Here is a 17246-nt window from a genome sequence, read left to right as displayed (position 1 = left end):
TGCCCTAACTTGGAATTGTAGATATTGCAGATTATAGCCGAGCTTACACTTTTCAGTTTGTGTTTATTTGTCTGCTTCCTAGGATCCATAAAGAATCCCTTATTAGCACTAAAGCACAACAGGTCCACCTCAAAAACTTTAAAACATAAACAATGTGAATCCATACAATAGGATGCACAAACAAAATTATACAATGATAAAAAGTAATTTAAATATAATAAGTTTAGTCTCCAGTGTGTTTATAAGGTGACAAACCACTGGATCTTATATAAAGAGAGGAAAATAGTCGACTCTCCATTTTAGTTTCCTGGAAAACAAGAGGAATCCATTTACCTTAAACGTTGAGATCAGTGCAATCGGTTATTTATCCGACATTTGTGTCTTATTTACAGGTAACGAGAGAATACACAGAATGAGTTTGGAGCCTGTTTGAATAAATGCTGAGTCATGACTCTGCCTCTGAACGCCTCCATCAGGCTCCTCTGTTCTCCGTGAGCTGTCCACGCCCTGCAGCCTCTGCTTACTAAAACTCTGCTATCATTTACCACAACTACCCCTCTCTCTCTCTTTCTCTCTCTCTCTCTCCTTCCCTCCTCCCTCCTCCCTCCTCCTTCATGGCTTTTGGGAACAGTTTACTCGTCTCTTCCTCCTCCTCCTCCTCTCTTACTCATTCATCCTTGCAAAACCTCTCGACGAGCCACCGTCCCTCCTCTCTCTCTCTCTCTCTCTCTCTCTCTCTCTCTCTCTCTCTCTCTCTCTCTCTCTCTCTCTCCATCCTCCTGGTTTCCTGAATGCCTCGGAGGCATCAGTGATTCACGCACTGACCTTGCACCGCCGACATCTGAAGACCGGCCGCCCAGATTTCTTCTTTTACGTTCCTGCAGCTGTCATTGCATCAGGGCGGCAGGCGACACACGAGTCATCACCAGGTGCATTCTGCTCCTGTGACGCATCATCATGACGAGCGTGTTGGAGTTTATTAAAGCGCATGTTATTAGCTTAGTATAAGTCACAGTTTCGCAGGGAAATTGCTTGACTTGAGATCCCTTTGATGTGAAATTGTAAAATTTTGTGATGTGTAATAATGATGAATTACTGAGTAATTAGGGAGCTGCAATTTACATGGTGACTAATGGGCATAAAATATCACATCAAAATAAAAGTAATCTCTTTGACAGATCGTTTTTTCGTTGCCCTGGAAGCTGATGAAACGGGAGAAAATTTGAATTTCCCCACCAAGGCGAATGATAAGGGAGCACGTACGACTAAAAGCCTTCCTCACAGTTCTGAGATACTTTCTCAAAATGTTTTTTGGGAGAAGTAGAAGGGGACAGGTGAAGGGGAGGGTCCAGTTACTTCTTTATCGTAGTGATCGGTTAATACTCATTGTTCCTCATAACCACTGAGATGTTTAACCCATAGACTGTAAAGGTGGACGACATGAAAGCTCCAAAGAAGGTGGTCAAAGCATCCTGATCGCCCCCTTGTGGCGGACCATCGTATAGGTAATAAACCCTGCCTCCTCCACGTTAGTGATTGGACACGTACCAAACTTAAAAAGTCAAAGTACAGTTATTTGAGTAATTTTAAAAACATTTAACCCCATCCGTGATTTTATATAATTATAATTTTTACCTGTAATACACCTTTTTTGTGGGTTACTTTCCTGGTGCAGGCCCCTAATGGTGTAATCGATTTGTAGTGAATATTTTGGCTTCATTTCGATATAATGAGATGAACTGGAGACGTGCCATCCATCTTTATTTATCCACGAAGTCACAGTGAAAGTGAAAGAAGTAGGAAGTGCCTTTCATGCAGAGATTAAATTATTCCAGAAGAGGAAAACAGAGTATTTTCCAACAGCAGTCGAGCAGAATGCATCCCCATTACTTTCTGCTTTATAAATAACAGACCTCAGTCCAGTTCTTTCTAACGCTTAAAACACTTTCTTCTGCTTTTACTGTTCTTCACCTCCCACTGAGGCTGCTGCTTCTTCCACCTCCACTCTCCACCTGCAGCTCACCACTGGTTTATGGTCATTTTCTCTTAAAGCCGTTCTGAGAGGACATCGCAGAGAAGCTCAGACTGAAGTAGAAGCACAAAAAGTCATGATGAGGGAAAAGTGGCTGCATCGAAATGACAAATCACATCAATTCAGATAATAACTCCGGGAACACACTGAACATCACAAATTGATGAGGCGTAACCGTAAAAGGTGAAAATATAAAAAGGGTGCGAGGTATTACGGAACGAATGAAGGTAAAATAGAAAGCCCTTGGTAATATAATGTGAGTGTGTGGGTTTAGTACTAAGGGCCAGAGATGAACAAGTCTGTGATTTGACCCTGATGAGGATTGACAGCTGCTTGTGGGCGTTCCTGCGGCGACGATGTCACCGACTATTTATCCCCTCCCCTGTTGAACAGCGCAGATGATGCAAAGCAGCGTCACAGATTAGACCAATTACTCAAAGTCTAAATGACACCAAATCCAATTTCAATCCTAAACCAAACTTTAGATTAACCAGCTTTATGTGACACTTTAATTTTTGTTCTGTAGATTTCACATAACTTTTTCTGCTTCTCTCATAAACAGTCACATTTATGAATCCAATTCAGCAGCTATTTAACGCCAAGGCTCCCAAGAAAACATCACTAATGTAGAACCCGACCTTGTGCGGCACTGAAAGAATCCGTCGATTAAATGTGAGAGTGAAAGTGATTTCAAACCAATAAGTGCAAAACAAAAGTTAAAAGCACCTTTGTGTGTTTGGAGCTTCCGTCTCGTTTTGTGTCACTTTGCTTTTAATGCTGCGCAGCGAGCAGGAAATAATGTGAGGGAGGTTACTGTCCTCACATGGAGGTGACACTGTGTGTGTGTGTGTGTGTGTGTCTAATGGGCCGTGTAATGGCAAAGGAATGGTCATATTTTAAGGATGTGGGCAGGTAAGATCCTAAAAAGGGAGATAGTGACATTAGAACAGAAAAATAATAATTCTAAACCTAAAGTCCTGCATTTTACTTTATGAAATAAACTCGGGTCCAGTATTAACCCTCGTTTTCAGTTCCTCTTGTTTAGAAGAGCTTCTTTATTTGCAACTAACTTAACCCTCGTCCGACCGTTTGCTCCAAATGTTTGAGTCTATGTCAGCGTTGGATTTCATTAGAAATGTGACATTAAACCCATCATGAATTCATTAAATTGTCCTTCACTCATTTAGTTTGCAGCTCAATTAACACATATACATTTGCTGCATCTCTTTAGGTATTCCATTTGCAGGTTGAGACTGTGTTTTATTGTGCATCAGTAAACTGCTTCCTGCTGGAGGATCAGCCTGAAACTAAACTGTGCAGTAAACGTGTCACAAAACGAAACTAGTAATTTAAAAGACAGTGAAAAGCTTTTTAGAACTGCAAAGTTGGTTATAATTCTCCATTTCACATTTCACTTGAGACAGTTGAATAATCCTTTATATGAGAAAGTTGGTTAGTGAAGCTCTAAATCTTGTTTCTGTTCACAGCCAGTTTCAATTCGCTCCATCAGTCTGTTACTAGTGTTCCTGTTCCTTCCTGTACTGTTTGTATTAAATACTACTCTATTATACTTATTTTACTTCCTAAAACCTGCTGAATACAGAGTAGTATTTCATCTTGAGTACTCATCTAAGAAAGTAATATCTACAGATGAGTATATGTAATAAAGTACTTATTACTATACTCATGAAATAAAGTAGTATTAACAACTGAGTATGTGAAATAAAGTAGTATTTACTACTGATTATAAGTGTGATAAAGTATTATATTTTACTATACTGAAATAAAGAAGTATTTAATATGGAATGTATCTGTAATAATGTCGTATTTAATACTACATACTAATATAATATTGTGTGTCAGTGCTGAGTTTGAGTACTGAATATACATTTTGATCAGCAACATGTTGACAGGCGCTGCCGCTGGTGTGATTGCATTTCAAGATGGTCTCTAGTTGCTATAGCAACTGCTGCAGGCAAAAAAACACAACAGAAATGGAGGAAAACAGAGAGAGACAAAAAACGATGAAAGTTAAAGACGACGTTCAACTTCAATGATGACTCAGATAAGCATTCTGCAAATGCTTTTACGATTCTCTCAGCAATTATGTCACAACACATAATTAGAAAAACTACTAAACCACTTTAAGGCAGAAACCTTTCATTTTCTAAACATCTGACTGTGAGTCTCACAAGCTTTTTAGACGGAATAACATCGAGGGTAGAATCCAGTGTTTTACCTGCAGATCCCAACCTGAAGGCAGCGGTTATCATAGGATGAAGTAAATATGTTTCTGATGTGTAGGAGTAGCTGCACTGGGAGTGTTAATATCACTGCTGTGACTGCTCGTCCTAATTATAATGATGATAAGTGCTTCCTGTTACATTTATATTTACCTCACTGCCCAGAAACAAGCTGTGATACCAATCGATTCCTGCACCTGCAAAGTGGAGTAAACATCTGAATATTGTGTAACACGGAGCAACAGAGCGCCGACGTTCGGTTGCATCACATGATTGTGTGACAATATGGAATTTCATCAAGGCTGAGCAGTGGACACCGCGGCGCCATCATCTAGCTTCTCCTCCTTCAGTGCCGCCATCTGTCAAAATATCAATTTATTTCCCGGCTCTCTGAAGAGTGCCAAGCGCTAATTGGAAATAGCACGTAGCGTATTCTCTGCTCTCCACACGTGTGGAGTGAAGCTATCAGTCAGTCAGAGACAGGAACATGATGCAATCACTCACTCATCCTGGGGAAGAATCAGTTTTTTTTATCTGACAGACAGAAGTAGAAGACACAAGGATTGTGTGTGTTGCAGTGTAATCCTAGACACACAAAAACACAAACATCATCCTTAATAACACAGGAAATACTTTTACTGCCCATTAGGTGCAGCATGTAAAGAACGGATCCAAGGAAAAGTGATTAAATATGTAAATCTTTATTTTAACAATTCCTGATACAACATAGGAAAATCAATGAATCAACCCAACTATAAAATAAAAAACTGAAGCATTGAGAGAAACTTCCAGGAAAAGTAAAAATGATCAAATTTAAATATAACCTACATATTGAAATATGAAGTCTTAAAAGTTTGCACCTCAGATTTGTAGACCTCATATATATTATTTAATATGAGTATTAAAGAACGGACAAAAATATCTTCTCTTTGTGTGAAACCATTTCCCTGATGAAGGTCTTACAGCGAAACGTCACAAATAAATATATCACCTTAACTAAGACAGTGTGCGGGGGGGTATTATCTTCTATATGTTATCATTTTAACGATCAGTATGGGTCATATCAAGTTTCATCGTAATCCGTGAAAACATAAAACACACAAGGACGAGTGTGAATCTTTATGAGACTTATTTATGTCACGTCATCAGCACTAATTTCATCATATATTTATTTTATGGGGAAATATGAGTGAAGTCAGTAAATCACCGATTGGAGGAAGTAGATGGGACACACACACACACACACCCATGAGTCCACGGTGACATGCCACTGACTTCCTGCTACCCACACCTCCCTCGGCTTCAGGCTGCTGCCACACACTCTCTCACCAGTTTGCTCTTTTTATAATTCTTCCCTGTATGTTCTGTGGCTTAATTTCCCGAGCCGATAGAAAATTGGAAGGATTAGTGATTTTCAAGGACGCTTTAATGGGCTCTTCAGTCTGTTTATGTGTTTGTCTATGTTCACAAACAGCAGAGTTTATACAGGAGGTTTAGCAGCACTGGGTTGTTCCCTCGGTCTCATACAGACATTATTACGTCTTTAAAAGCAAATTAGAAACAGCTTTGGATGTATTTAAATACGAAATCTGAAAATCAACACTTCTACACACACGTTTATGTTTATCGTTCCAACCCGTTCTATCAAACACCCCTCATTTCTCCTGCTATTACATAAACAAAACGTTAACGTTGTAGAGTTGTCATCGTATCCTGTGTTGTTTGAAAGTAAAATGAAAGTTAAAAACTTTTTATACGCAGTCTATGGTTGAAACTTGTCCCTGGAATGAGTTTATAAAATGTATGCGTTGAACGAGGCAACATTATATAAAAAGTGGAGCTTCACCATACAACATTTAAATGCTGCTTGTATGTTAATGCATTAGTGACGATTATATGGATTTTTTTTGTGAAATATTGAAATGCAAGAGTTTTTATGACTGCACCTTTCTATTCAAGATGATTTCCCCTCAAATACAGTCTTTGGAAACGTTGGGATTATGGATGCATTTTATGACAGACTTCAAGATTTGAAATGTATAAAGTATTTGTAAATGTAAATAAATTATCCAAATACTTCTGCTGCTGCTGCTGAAGCTGCAGCTTTAACAATAATGCAGCTGAAGCCGTTTTTTCTCCACAACATTTTTAAGTGCTGCCTCTACTTTTCAAAGATTTGAATAGATTTTCAGTTTTATGAAAATGTATCTCCCGCTGCAGCCCGTTATGAATTCAGATGCAGTGTTTTTCCAACCTTTTCCGTCGGTCATCCAGTGAATCAAAGGCCATCAGTTCCCACAGAGCATATTTAACCCATGACACCGTGGGCCCCTCCGCCTAAAGTGGTTTACAGTAGCTGCAGTGCATACATCTTCAGTATGGGCGGCCCCGATGGGAGCTGGAGCTCATATCCTGACAGTGCTGCGGCTGATATATGCTGTAGCCACCGAGCTACACAGAAAATGAAATCCCCAACCTTGGCAGCTTTAGTGCGAGGCTCTACCCATTGAGCTCCATGGGAAATTGAGTTGCTAACCCCGGCAGTAGCAGCACTTACAGCTCCACCCAAAGGGCTGCGGAGCTGCAGAGCTCCAAAGGACACATCACATTTCCTTCTGTCTCTGTGGAGGTCAACGGGGTCGCCCAGGCTAACTTATATAGTTTTATATATATGGTTGTGTTGTGAGAATAAAACTCTGTACCAAACTGCAAATAAAGATAAAACGATATAGTCATAAAAAAACTCAGACTCCCAATCCAGGGACTGTACCGGCAGATGCACAACACAGCCACGTTTAATATAAATGTTTCAGAAAGAATTCAGATGTGATGTAAAAGTACTTCTTTAATACACTTCAAATAAGTGTAATATATCTTTTTCTATGTATACTTCAAAATTTCTCATAAATCAGAGTGCATTTCCTTTTTCATAGTATTTGCTAAACGTGGTTTTGTATGTTTATTATTTACTTGTCCCATTCTGAAACTTTACCTGATCTGAGGCTTGACCTACTGATCTCCTCATCCTGGGTTTTTTACCTTGTTATAAATATCCAGCAGTGTGGATTTCTCTTCATCCAGCGGTTGGTAAATATTTGGCGAATGCAGATGATTCCGTCAGCCTCCGTGTGAGAGCGGCTGTTTATCGTGTTCATCTCCTTCTGTCCTGCATCACGGGCGTTTCTGAAGGGAGAAATGAAGAAGGCAGAGCAGAGAGGTCTCTGGGTCGTGGGATAAAGTGAAAAATGATCCGCTTACACCCGTGCTTACATCGCCTGATAAGATCGGAGGCAGATTGGACAGAGCTTTTCACATTAGAGAGACCGGCTCACCCGCTCTGAGATGTCGGCCGGGGCCACTCAGCAGATAGAACCTCTGTCGGTGTCACATCAGCACCTCCTCCGTCCGTTAGGGAGATTCTCTCGTCCTGTGCAGCCGCAGGAATCTCCTGTAACCGCAGAGATCAGTCTTCTGAAAGCACAACTGTCACGGCTGAACTTTCATTCAATTACTACTTTATTTGCTTGTTTTTACACCGATGCCGGAAGCTGATGATGAAACAATAATAAGACATCTCACTTATTCGGAGAGCCACAAATTGCCTCAAGGCGTAAAAAGCTATGGTGGAGGAAAAATAAATCAGCTGAGTGAAGCCGTGTCTATCCAGGTCTGTGTTTGTGCGTTTAAGTGGCACTCCAATGCACAGCAGTCGATGTGTGCATGTGTTAGATGTTTTCCTTGAAAGCAGAAGCCTTCAGCAGCCTCTGTACTTTACACTCAGCTGGAAAATTGCTACAAAAATGTAATTGTGGTTTTACTGTCAAAATGCAAAGCGTTTATGGAGCCGAAATGACCTCAGACCGGCTTGTTTCCCTGATATGTTTAACACAGCAGAGCACACACAGGCGCCCACATTAACGCTGCTCAGACATCGAGGATCCTGGGGCCACTGCTCTGTTTGCTCAGCAGTTAGATCCTGTGTGTTTATCTGAGCGGTTCATGACGAGACTCACAATTTTCAAGAGAGGCAATGAGGAATCTTTAAAGTGCAGTTAAAACAAATGATGTTAGGTTTTCATTATGAAGAGTTTATCACTTTATAATCACAGATAATGTCATTAACTGTGGGTGTGGTTTGATCCGATTTCATTGTTGTACAGCCAAGGGACACAAAAACAATTCTCACAATCATAGATATGTATAAATATAAGTATATTTTATGTTATGTAGCATGCACATGTATAAAACTTTTGCACGAAAGCTGTGTAGTAAATAATCAAGTATAATTAAGTAGTTAAAGAAAGAACAATATAAAACAGAACAGAAACAAATTTTAATTTAGTAAATCAATGTGCCTTATAGGAATAGTCATTACAAAGACATTAGAACAAATAAGGAGGTATTATGTTGTAAAAGGGTGAATACTTGTACATGTTGCGTAGTCTGAGTCCGTCTGTGTGTGTGTGTGTGTGTGTGTGTGTGTGTGTGTGTGTGTGTGTCTGTTAGTCTGTGTGTGTCTGTGTGTCTGTGTATGTCTTTGTGTCATTTCCTGTGACATTATTAGCATGTTCCTTCTGACTCCATGTGACAGGCGATAAAAGTATGGCTCCAGCCTCCTCACATGAAGGAAAACAATGTCAGTGATGATCTGGGGATGAAATGTGACACAATGCTAACGCACACTATTCTCAATAATAACTTTATTTTCTTTCTCTTTCTCTCCCCCCCCTCCCTTCTTCTCCTCCGCCTGGAACAACAGATCACTTGGGCATCGAGTTTATGGGTAAGGAAGCTTCTCTCATCTCGTGTCTGCATGGGTCATGAATGTAAACATCACACGGCTCCGTGCTGACTCCCGTGTTGTGATGTGCGGTTGTTTCCATACATACAGGTCACGCATCGCTAATGACACCCAGCACATGTCATACGTGGTCGGTCGCAATCACATGTGGCACCATTATATCATGTGAAGTGGAAACAACCGAGCTGTGGTGAATGCAAACAGCGTCTGTGTGTTCACACAATCTCTCTCTCTCTCTCTCCTCCTCTTCTGCATCACTGTATATCTTTTAAATATTAGCTATCGTCTTTATCTCTCTACACGTTTGCTTTCTGCACCATCTCCGTCTTTATGCTTTCTTTCTCGCTCTCGCTCTCGCTTTCTTTCTCTCTCGATTGCCTGTGAAGTGTCCCCTCAGAATACCAATGTGCTGCAGTCTCCTTGGAAACAGTGAGAGCGGCGGCGGCGGGGGGGGGGGGGGGGGGTACAGTGAGGGAGTTTTTCTGCTGTTGGCACCGTTTCCCAAACGAGCTCCTCATTAGTGCGTCGCCTATGTGCTCACATGCGCGGCACATGTTCAAAAGCGTGTTACCAAAGTCCTTAACTTTCCACTGACGGGAGTTGGATGACATTCTTCCAGCGATTGTGCGTCAGATGCTCGTGGGGTTTCCCGTGCACACGCCTGCAAGGCTGTGCACGCTGGACTGCCAGCCGCTCGTCCCTCGGTGCTGCCCAGATCCTCTCTCTCTCCTGTTCCTGGCTCTGTTTGGTGTCACAGCCGAGGAGCACTAGTTAACGACAGGCTCCACTTGCTCACTTGATGTGTTCTCGAAGTAAAATTGCACAGGAACCAGAAGTGCAGCGTTTATTTCCCTGCTTAACCACGGCTGCATTCTGCATTCCCACTAACAAAAGCTTCTTCTGTTTTTTGCTGAGACTATGCAAACTTGGCAGTGACTGACGATCTTTTCCACCGAGCCACCTCTCAGGTTTTCCCATTTATATTCAGCGAGAGGTTTAATGCCTCTGCAACATTGTTCAGGCTGCCACGGTTTCCTCTGCCTGGCGAACGTCTCTAGTCGTGCCAACGTCTTCCCCGGCTTTGTGTTAAGCAGGGCACAGAGAGATAAGCACATCCCACACTCGGCCCTGGTTTGTCACTTTGGAAGCTCATTCTCCTGGAAAATGGGAGAAGGATTTTGAGCCACTCGATCAGAAATGCAGATACACTCAAAATCTTCTATCATAGATGTTTGTCAATAGTAAGAAATAACTAAATGTATATGGTCCCTTGTGAAAAACTACAATCTTTACATTTTGGGATCGTAATCTAGGCGATAGAAGTAAGAGGTCAAATGATAGATAATCCTCCTTTAATAAACGTACAGTGGACATGAACATCAGATTTAAATCACCACCACCTTTAACCCCAAAGTTATTACAAATAGAACTGGATTGTATGAAACCTTATATGTTTCTGTAATACACAACATGCTGTGCCAACACTATTTTGATACTGGGCTTAAACTGAACACACTAATCCAGTGGTGCTGCAGTTATTTCCCACAGCCAGTCCAGTGGTTTACAGAGAATAAACCATCCCCCGTCAATAGAGTCGGTATCTGGGGTTAAAATTAGAAATAAGAAATCTGTGTCTTAAGCCTGAGATCTCTTCACCCAGTATTTCACCCACCCAGGTCTTTATTAAACTGAGAATATATTCAAAAATACTCGGATCACGACTTCTTGTTCGTACATGCTTTATGCTGCTCGGCATAAAAAAGAAAAGAGGAGACGCTCTCACTGTATCTAGTCGGTCGGTTATGTGGGCATCAATATTTCCTTTCCATCAGAGATCACTGAGCTCTGACTGGAAATGTTCCACCTGCTTGTAAATCAATGTGAGAGCAAAGAGTTACAGGCAGCTGTTTTTGAGGCTGGATGGATTTTAAGTCATGTTGATTTTCATTTTCTGTCCAGAGGGTTCAAGGTGTGTTTGTGCTGAAAGGAGACGGGTTTCTGGCAAAGTAGAGCAAAGGTGAAAGATGTGAGGGTGCACACATTTCAGTTTGGGTGTTATTAGATCTAAGGTATATTAGATCTGGAGAATATTAGATCTGGAGTATATTGAGAGCTGACATTGACGTTATGGACGTTTGTGTAACCAGGTCAGGGTCCGTTCGAAACCTACATGTTTGTTATGTTGTATGAATTATTCCTTAGTGAGTCGTCCTCAAACACAACTGTTACTTCTTAACAGTCTATGGCGCAGAGTAAAGTTTGTGGTTTATCTGTAGTGAAGCAGTTGTGTATCCACGATCAACCAGAATCATATTTTGTTGTTTTTCCAGAGGTCTGTTAAGAGATCAAGCCTTTTCAAAATAAAATGTCTGTACTTCAGCTCCATACAAAGCATTGTAGCATGAAAAAAACAAATGTTTTGCTTTTACTTTGTAGCCAAATTGCTGGTTGGACTCAAACTGGTTGAGATAAATATGATCTGATTATCTGAATGATATGGCATCGGTTTTCATACAATCGCCAACCTCTGTAAATTTGACACTGCACTTCCTTGGGCCTGTAACAATTTACATGACAAGTATGAAGCTGATAAGATGAAGGGCTCTGGAGATATGCGTTCATACAGACAAATTAGACAGAGAGAGATTTGAGGAGAATTGGACAGATTACTCTGATTCATTGTCTTAACATGTAGAGTTTAGTGTTAAAAAAGTTTTCATCTCACTCTGACTTTGACAATTTAGGGACTGAGATGCATCATGACTGCAAAACAATCGAAGGAGAAAAGCAGAGAGGAGAAGAAAGACATTCAGACGCAGACGCTCTGTCATGTCTTCTCTGAGATAACGTTTCAATCAAAAGGTCTTACAACTGCCATCTTTTTTATTTTCCAGAGATTCTCCGTGAATGAGTTTTGGATTCCTCTGGGTCACAGCTTTGTTCTTTTTCTAATAAACTGGTGTTGACACATAGAACACAGTCATTTCTGTGCAAACAGCTGCAGGATAACACAGAGTTCATGGGACCAGACGTGCTTGCCCAGGTCTGGAGATGTTCTCAGGAAACCTTTGTGAAATCAGAAAGAAAGTTTAACATTTCAACTTGCCTGGGAAGATTGTCAGTCGCAGTTATACAAGACGGCTTGAATCAAGGGCAACTGGACTGGAGAAGGTTTCACCTCTGGTCTTCAAAGTGAAGAAGTGAAGGATCCTCGTGGATCAGAGGTGGAACTCCTCCAAGTGTCCGGCTCTCTTTGATTCAACTTGTTTGCATTAATACGGAGCTTCTAGATTTAAAGCCACAGTCACTTGATAATTGTCCTTGATTGTTAAAGAAGTAAAGTTGCCTATTAATAAAAAACATAATCCAAAAGTAGGAGATCAAACTTTCAAGGCAAACTGTCCTTGCAGCCCTTTTATTTCAGCTTTATTAACCCAGACCACGAACAGACCAATGGTTTAAGGTCAAGTTTCCTTAGATGTCTGGAAACCTGGAGGAGATTTTGAGGGTTAAATATCTGAAAAATGATATAAGCAAACTGAACTTTAACATCAAACTGATTCCACAGTGGAAACCTGTAAATACGAAGCCTGCAGGCCGTGCAGTTCGGTGAGCTAATGCCAAAACGTATAACACACACAGTCTCAGGAGGAAATGAAGGCATGGATAACCTTTTTCCAGACCATGGAGCCGGAGAATATGTGGACAGAAAAAGAAAGAAAGAAGATTACCAGTACAAACAATAGCCCCATTCAGCCACCTAATATATTCAGAATGTAAATGGGGAAATAAAGCCATCGGAATAATAGCGTGAAACGACCATGACCAGCCAAGAGAGCATGCTTACTCTGGCACAGCAGACCTGCATAAATAAAGGTTTGATCCGCCCTCAGCAGCCTGCACTCCACACATGATGAGTCTAATGCTGCTGTGAGGCGGTCGCTGGAGAACCCGTCCCTCTGATCTCGCCTTGCTCTTCTTATGTGATTCCTCTCCTTCTTCTTTCCATGTCAGTCATAGCCGCCTTCAGCACAGAGAGGAGCATTTTATTCACAGAGCAAAGCCAGTAGTGATGTGCGAGTCAAAGTGCTTTACTACACGCAGCCGCTGACCTGTTATGAGAATCAAACTGAAACGTCCAACCTGCAGGAATAAACCTAAACGGGACCCAGCCGGCTTCACTAGTTGTAACCTGACACTTTAAAGTCACCTGTTCTATTTCTGATTCTACAAAAATATCTTGTTTAAGTGTTTCTACTGTCTCTCCCTGCTCAGTAATATTTATCTCAATACTTTAAACTTAGAGTACTTACAGAACGAGATTGAAGAACTTTATTGTTAATGAGCAAAATAACAAATCATCGCCTCAAATCCCAAATATATTATGAATATTGAGTGTAAGACAAACATGTTAAGTATTAAATACTTCGGCTTCATATGATACATTAAATAATACCTAAAAGTAAAATTAAATACCAAACAGCAAAGCTGAACACATTTTTAAATAGGGAAATACGACCAGATACTATGTCTCTCAAAAAACATTACAGATATGTAATACAAAGAAGTCAGGATATCATGCAAAGTACCAAAGGATAATTTATCAAGACTATTGTGATGTTATATCTTGTTCTGTTTTTATATTACAGTATAATTCACCTCATCTGATGTTAGAAGAGACACAGACATGAAATCTGACTCTTTCTGCCCAGAGGCTGCAAATCTTGAAATTCAAGACTTTTTTGATCTGTGATGATGCCGATCTGCAGATTAGGATTCAAACTATCTTTGGTTTAAATGTTTTTTGTGAAGCGGTCATTCAACACTGACCTTTTTAGTCCCCCCCCCATCATTCATCCAAACTCCATGACAACCTTGGGTCGATTCCAACGTGCTGCCACTACACATTAAACTTTATTGCCCTCAAAATAAAGGCCAATGTTTAATTCATAATTGTACAAATGCAACCCAATTTATTCCTTAATCAAATATTTGCAACAGACCTTGACAGTGTCAGCGCCTGCCAGCGCTCTGACTCATCCATATGTCCCAGACTCACACAGCCTCATATCGCCCCAATGCATTATGAAAAATAACCTCTTACATGTTTAAATGGATGATTAAAATCCATAATTATGATAATAAATGGATGATTGTGCAACTCAGCAGCTAGATTGACGTCGGACCAGGAGCCAAACTTTACCAGAATCGCAGGCTGAGCGTTAAGGTCACATGTTCAGGGACACGCAGTCTCTGCACTTCACTAAATACATAAGGATACAAGACAAGAAGATTTAGAATATACCTTTTTGTAATATTTGGTGAATTCAATATTTAAAGTACTTTCTAAGTTTTTCAACCACCTCAAGTTTGCGTGTTTTGGGGTTTGTAGGGGTTTGAGTTTGAGTCCTTAAAATGTTTAATTTGCCCAAAATTACAAGAACATATCTTGTACATTTTCTTACTCGGTTTATAACTACGCTGCAAACAAATAAACGCAGATGAAAACACAACCTCTCTTTCTGAGGTCACACAAACATCTATAACCTGCCTCTTTATTTAAAATAGGTTTTATCAACCCTTTAATGTTCTTTGACATATGGATGAATGCATTTCTGTTTTATTAGCGATGTGTGATGTACAGAGACTTAAGGAGATGCCGTTGTGTTGTATCAGCACATCAGCGAGTAATATCTTTATACTTTTGGGCATAATGTCAAGAAATATGAGTCATAAATATCACACTCACGGCAATAAAGTCTGGAGGCTTTAATCTTTATTGTATATGCGGCTGCTTCAAGGGTATTTCTACACTTATTCCATCACTTATCGATTTATCTGTACGGGAACATGGCTGCAGACGGTAAACACGTTCTGAATGTATAAGAATCCATACCTACGGAAAAGGTCACAGCTGCGCCTCTGTATCGCTGCTGCTGCTTTCACAGTAAAATATTAACCATATTTTCTGTAATGTTGCTGTAAATAAGTGACCAGAGGTGCATGTGTGGGGCCGGACTGGAGGTTCGAAGTGGAAAACAAGTAGAAGATGTGACCTCGGCGCCTCACAGGTGGAACATGAACCTTCCTTCACTCTCTGGAGACGTATGAGTTATTCACATGGAGTGCAAACAGCAGGTGCATGTGTGCAAACAAGGAGGGGAACTGTTGGACTGCAACAAAATTCTGATGCCAGCCTTTTAAACCAAACTTCAGTAAGCTAGTCTTTTTGATTATGATGACCGAGCTTTTTATTAAGAACAAGTTTTAAACCTGCAATTGCAGCTATATTGCAGAAAAAGGCTCAGGAGCTTTGTTTGATCTTCAGGCTGTGGTGAAAAATAGGATTTCAGTAACTCTGACCTCGGCGTGTTTGTTGGAACCTGGTTTTGAGGATTCCTGAAAAGTATTAACAATGTTAAACTGGGATGGGAAACCAAACCAGACGACCATTTAGGATTCCACCATCGTCAGCCAGGAACAGAAATCTGAGACTCACCAGTGCTGGACAGATGAAAAGTGCAGCTCGGTCTGAGGGAGTCTGGATCCTGATGAAGCTGCAGATGGCTGAGTCAGAATTTGGCGTTGGATGCTTGAAGTCGTGGAGCCAACCTGTCCGGTGTGAACGGTCCAGACTGGTGGTGGTGGTGTGATGTTTTGGGGGGAATTATGTGAATCTCAGAGGAATCTGCCATTTGACTGCGAAGGGGGGGGGGCGGCTCTGTCCCAATTAGTGTGCTGTTCCTGGTAAAGTGCTCAATGTGTGTATATGTGCTCTTATTGTGTGATTATTGAAGACAATCTTACACATAAGTGCTGTTGATGTGAGATTTCTCGCTAAATCATCAACACCATCCTTTATTTGAATTCTTTCACAGTCTCAATCTCACAAATGTTCCACTTCAGCCGACCATGAAAACACTCGTGTGTGTGTGAAGTGTTTTTTATTCGATGGCAACGTAATCTGCCCTCGGATGAGAACTTTTTTATCTGCACTCCAGCTGTTTTCCTTCCATCATCTATCTCCGTACACGAGAGCAGCACTCTGACACATCTGCCAAATTATATAAAGAACCATTGTTTGTGAATTCCCTCCAGAGCGACAGCATCTTCGGATGTAAGGTCTCTTCTGTAAGGATGCATCGTTTGTCAATGTCCTCCACATAAATCACTGTTCATAGTGCTAACGGGCTGAGACTGAAGTGTTATCCGTCCATCTTATTCTTGTGCAGACAATATCTACAGAACACTCCATGTTTGGTCTAAAAATTCAGTTGGACTCAAGAATGAACTAAATACATTTTTAAAGTCAAAATTCAGAGGTCAAGTTGGCTTTGACCTCACAAACCACAATTTTTTGCCTTGTGAACGCGATATCTCAGGATCAACTTGAGAGAATCTGTTCAAATTGGGCACAGACTTTCGTTTAGACTCAAGGATCTACTGATTAGAGTTGGCTGTTCCAAGGTCAAAGGTCAAGGTCACAACGGCCTTAAAACAAAGTCAGACATGAGCAAATCCAATTTTATTTTACTGTTAAATTATAAAAACGCAACATGAACCTTTCTACAAACCTCACTCTTCTCACATCTTTAACATAATAAATATTTACAAATCAGAGTTGGTAAACTTATCTTTTATCCTGTGAAATCAGTTGTATAACTTGACAACTTTCTTATACATCTTGTGGTTCTTGTTGAAACTTTGCTTGATCCAGTGTTTTGTGCTGATAACGACTGAGAGAAACAGTTTGACAAACAGACTTTAATATAATTCAGTTCTGTTTATAAGCTCAACGTAACCTTTGACTCTTAACAGCTGTATGTTGAGGCTTACGTGGCTCCGGAGAGAACTCTTTAGGTCTAAGGAATTAACCCTGCTGGGTTCGGGTTATCTCAGCTCGGACTAAATAACTGTGGGAATGAGGTTTAAAAGACGTCGACACTTACCAGGTAAGACGGGTCTAATGAGCAGATTCTATTGGTTCCATTATGGATAATGACCGTGACCCAGAGTGACCCACAGCACACTAAATTTAAATTTAAGATATGTCCGCCTTCTCTGCTCATGCCTGTTTATTTCTGATTTGTGTGGGTCTCTGGTCTTTATGGAAGTTCAATATTAACTTGCGGGAGTGATGGTTAATAATGTAAAGAGTTTCGCTTCATAT

At 40.7% G+C, this 17246-nt stretch overlaps 1 protein-coding gene across 1 annotated transcript in view; it reads left to right on the top strand.

Moving 5' to 3' along the window:
* LOC133020526 (pro-neuregulin-3, membrane-bound isoform) overlaps window positions 1-17246 on the top strand; it is a 288466-nt gene that overhangs the window by 250974 nt on the left and 20246 nt on the right. Inside the window, exon 4 of the mRNA XM_061087112.1 lies at window positions 9035-9058. Coding sequence (XP_060943095.1) covers window positions 9035-9058 — 24 coding nt within the window. The remainder of the gene's footprint in view (window positions 1-9034; window positions 9059-17246) is intronic.

This window comes from Limanda limanda, chromosome 15, assembly GCF_963576545.1.
Source record: "Limanda limanda chromosome 15, fLimLim1.1, whole genome shotgun sequence".
Taxonomy (NCBI): domain Eukaryota; kingdom Metazoa; phylum Chordata; class Actinopteri; order Pleuronectiformes; family Pleuronectidae; genus Limanda; species Limanda limanda.
The sequence above is the reverse complement of the archived record's forward strand: the minus strand, read 5'-3'. Positions and strand labels throughout refer to the sequence as shown.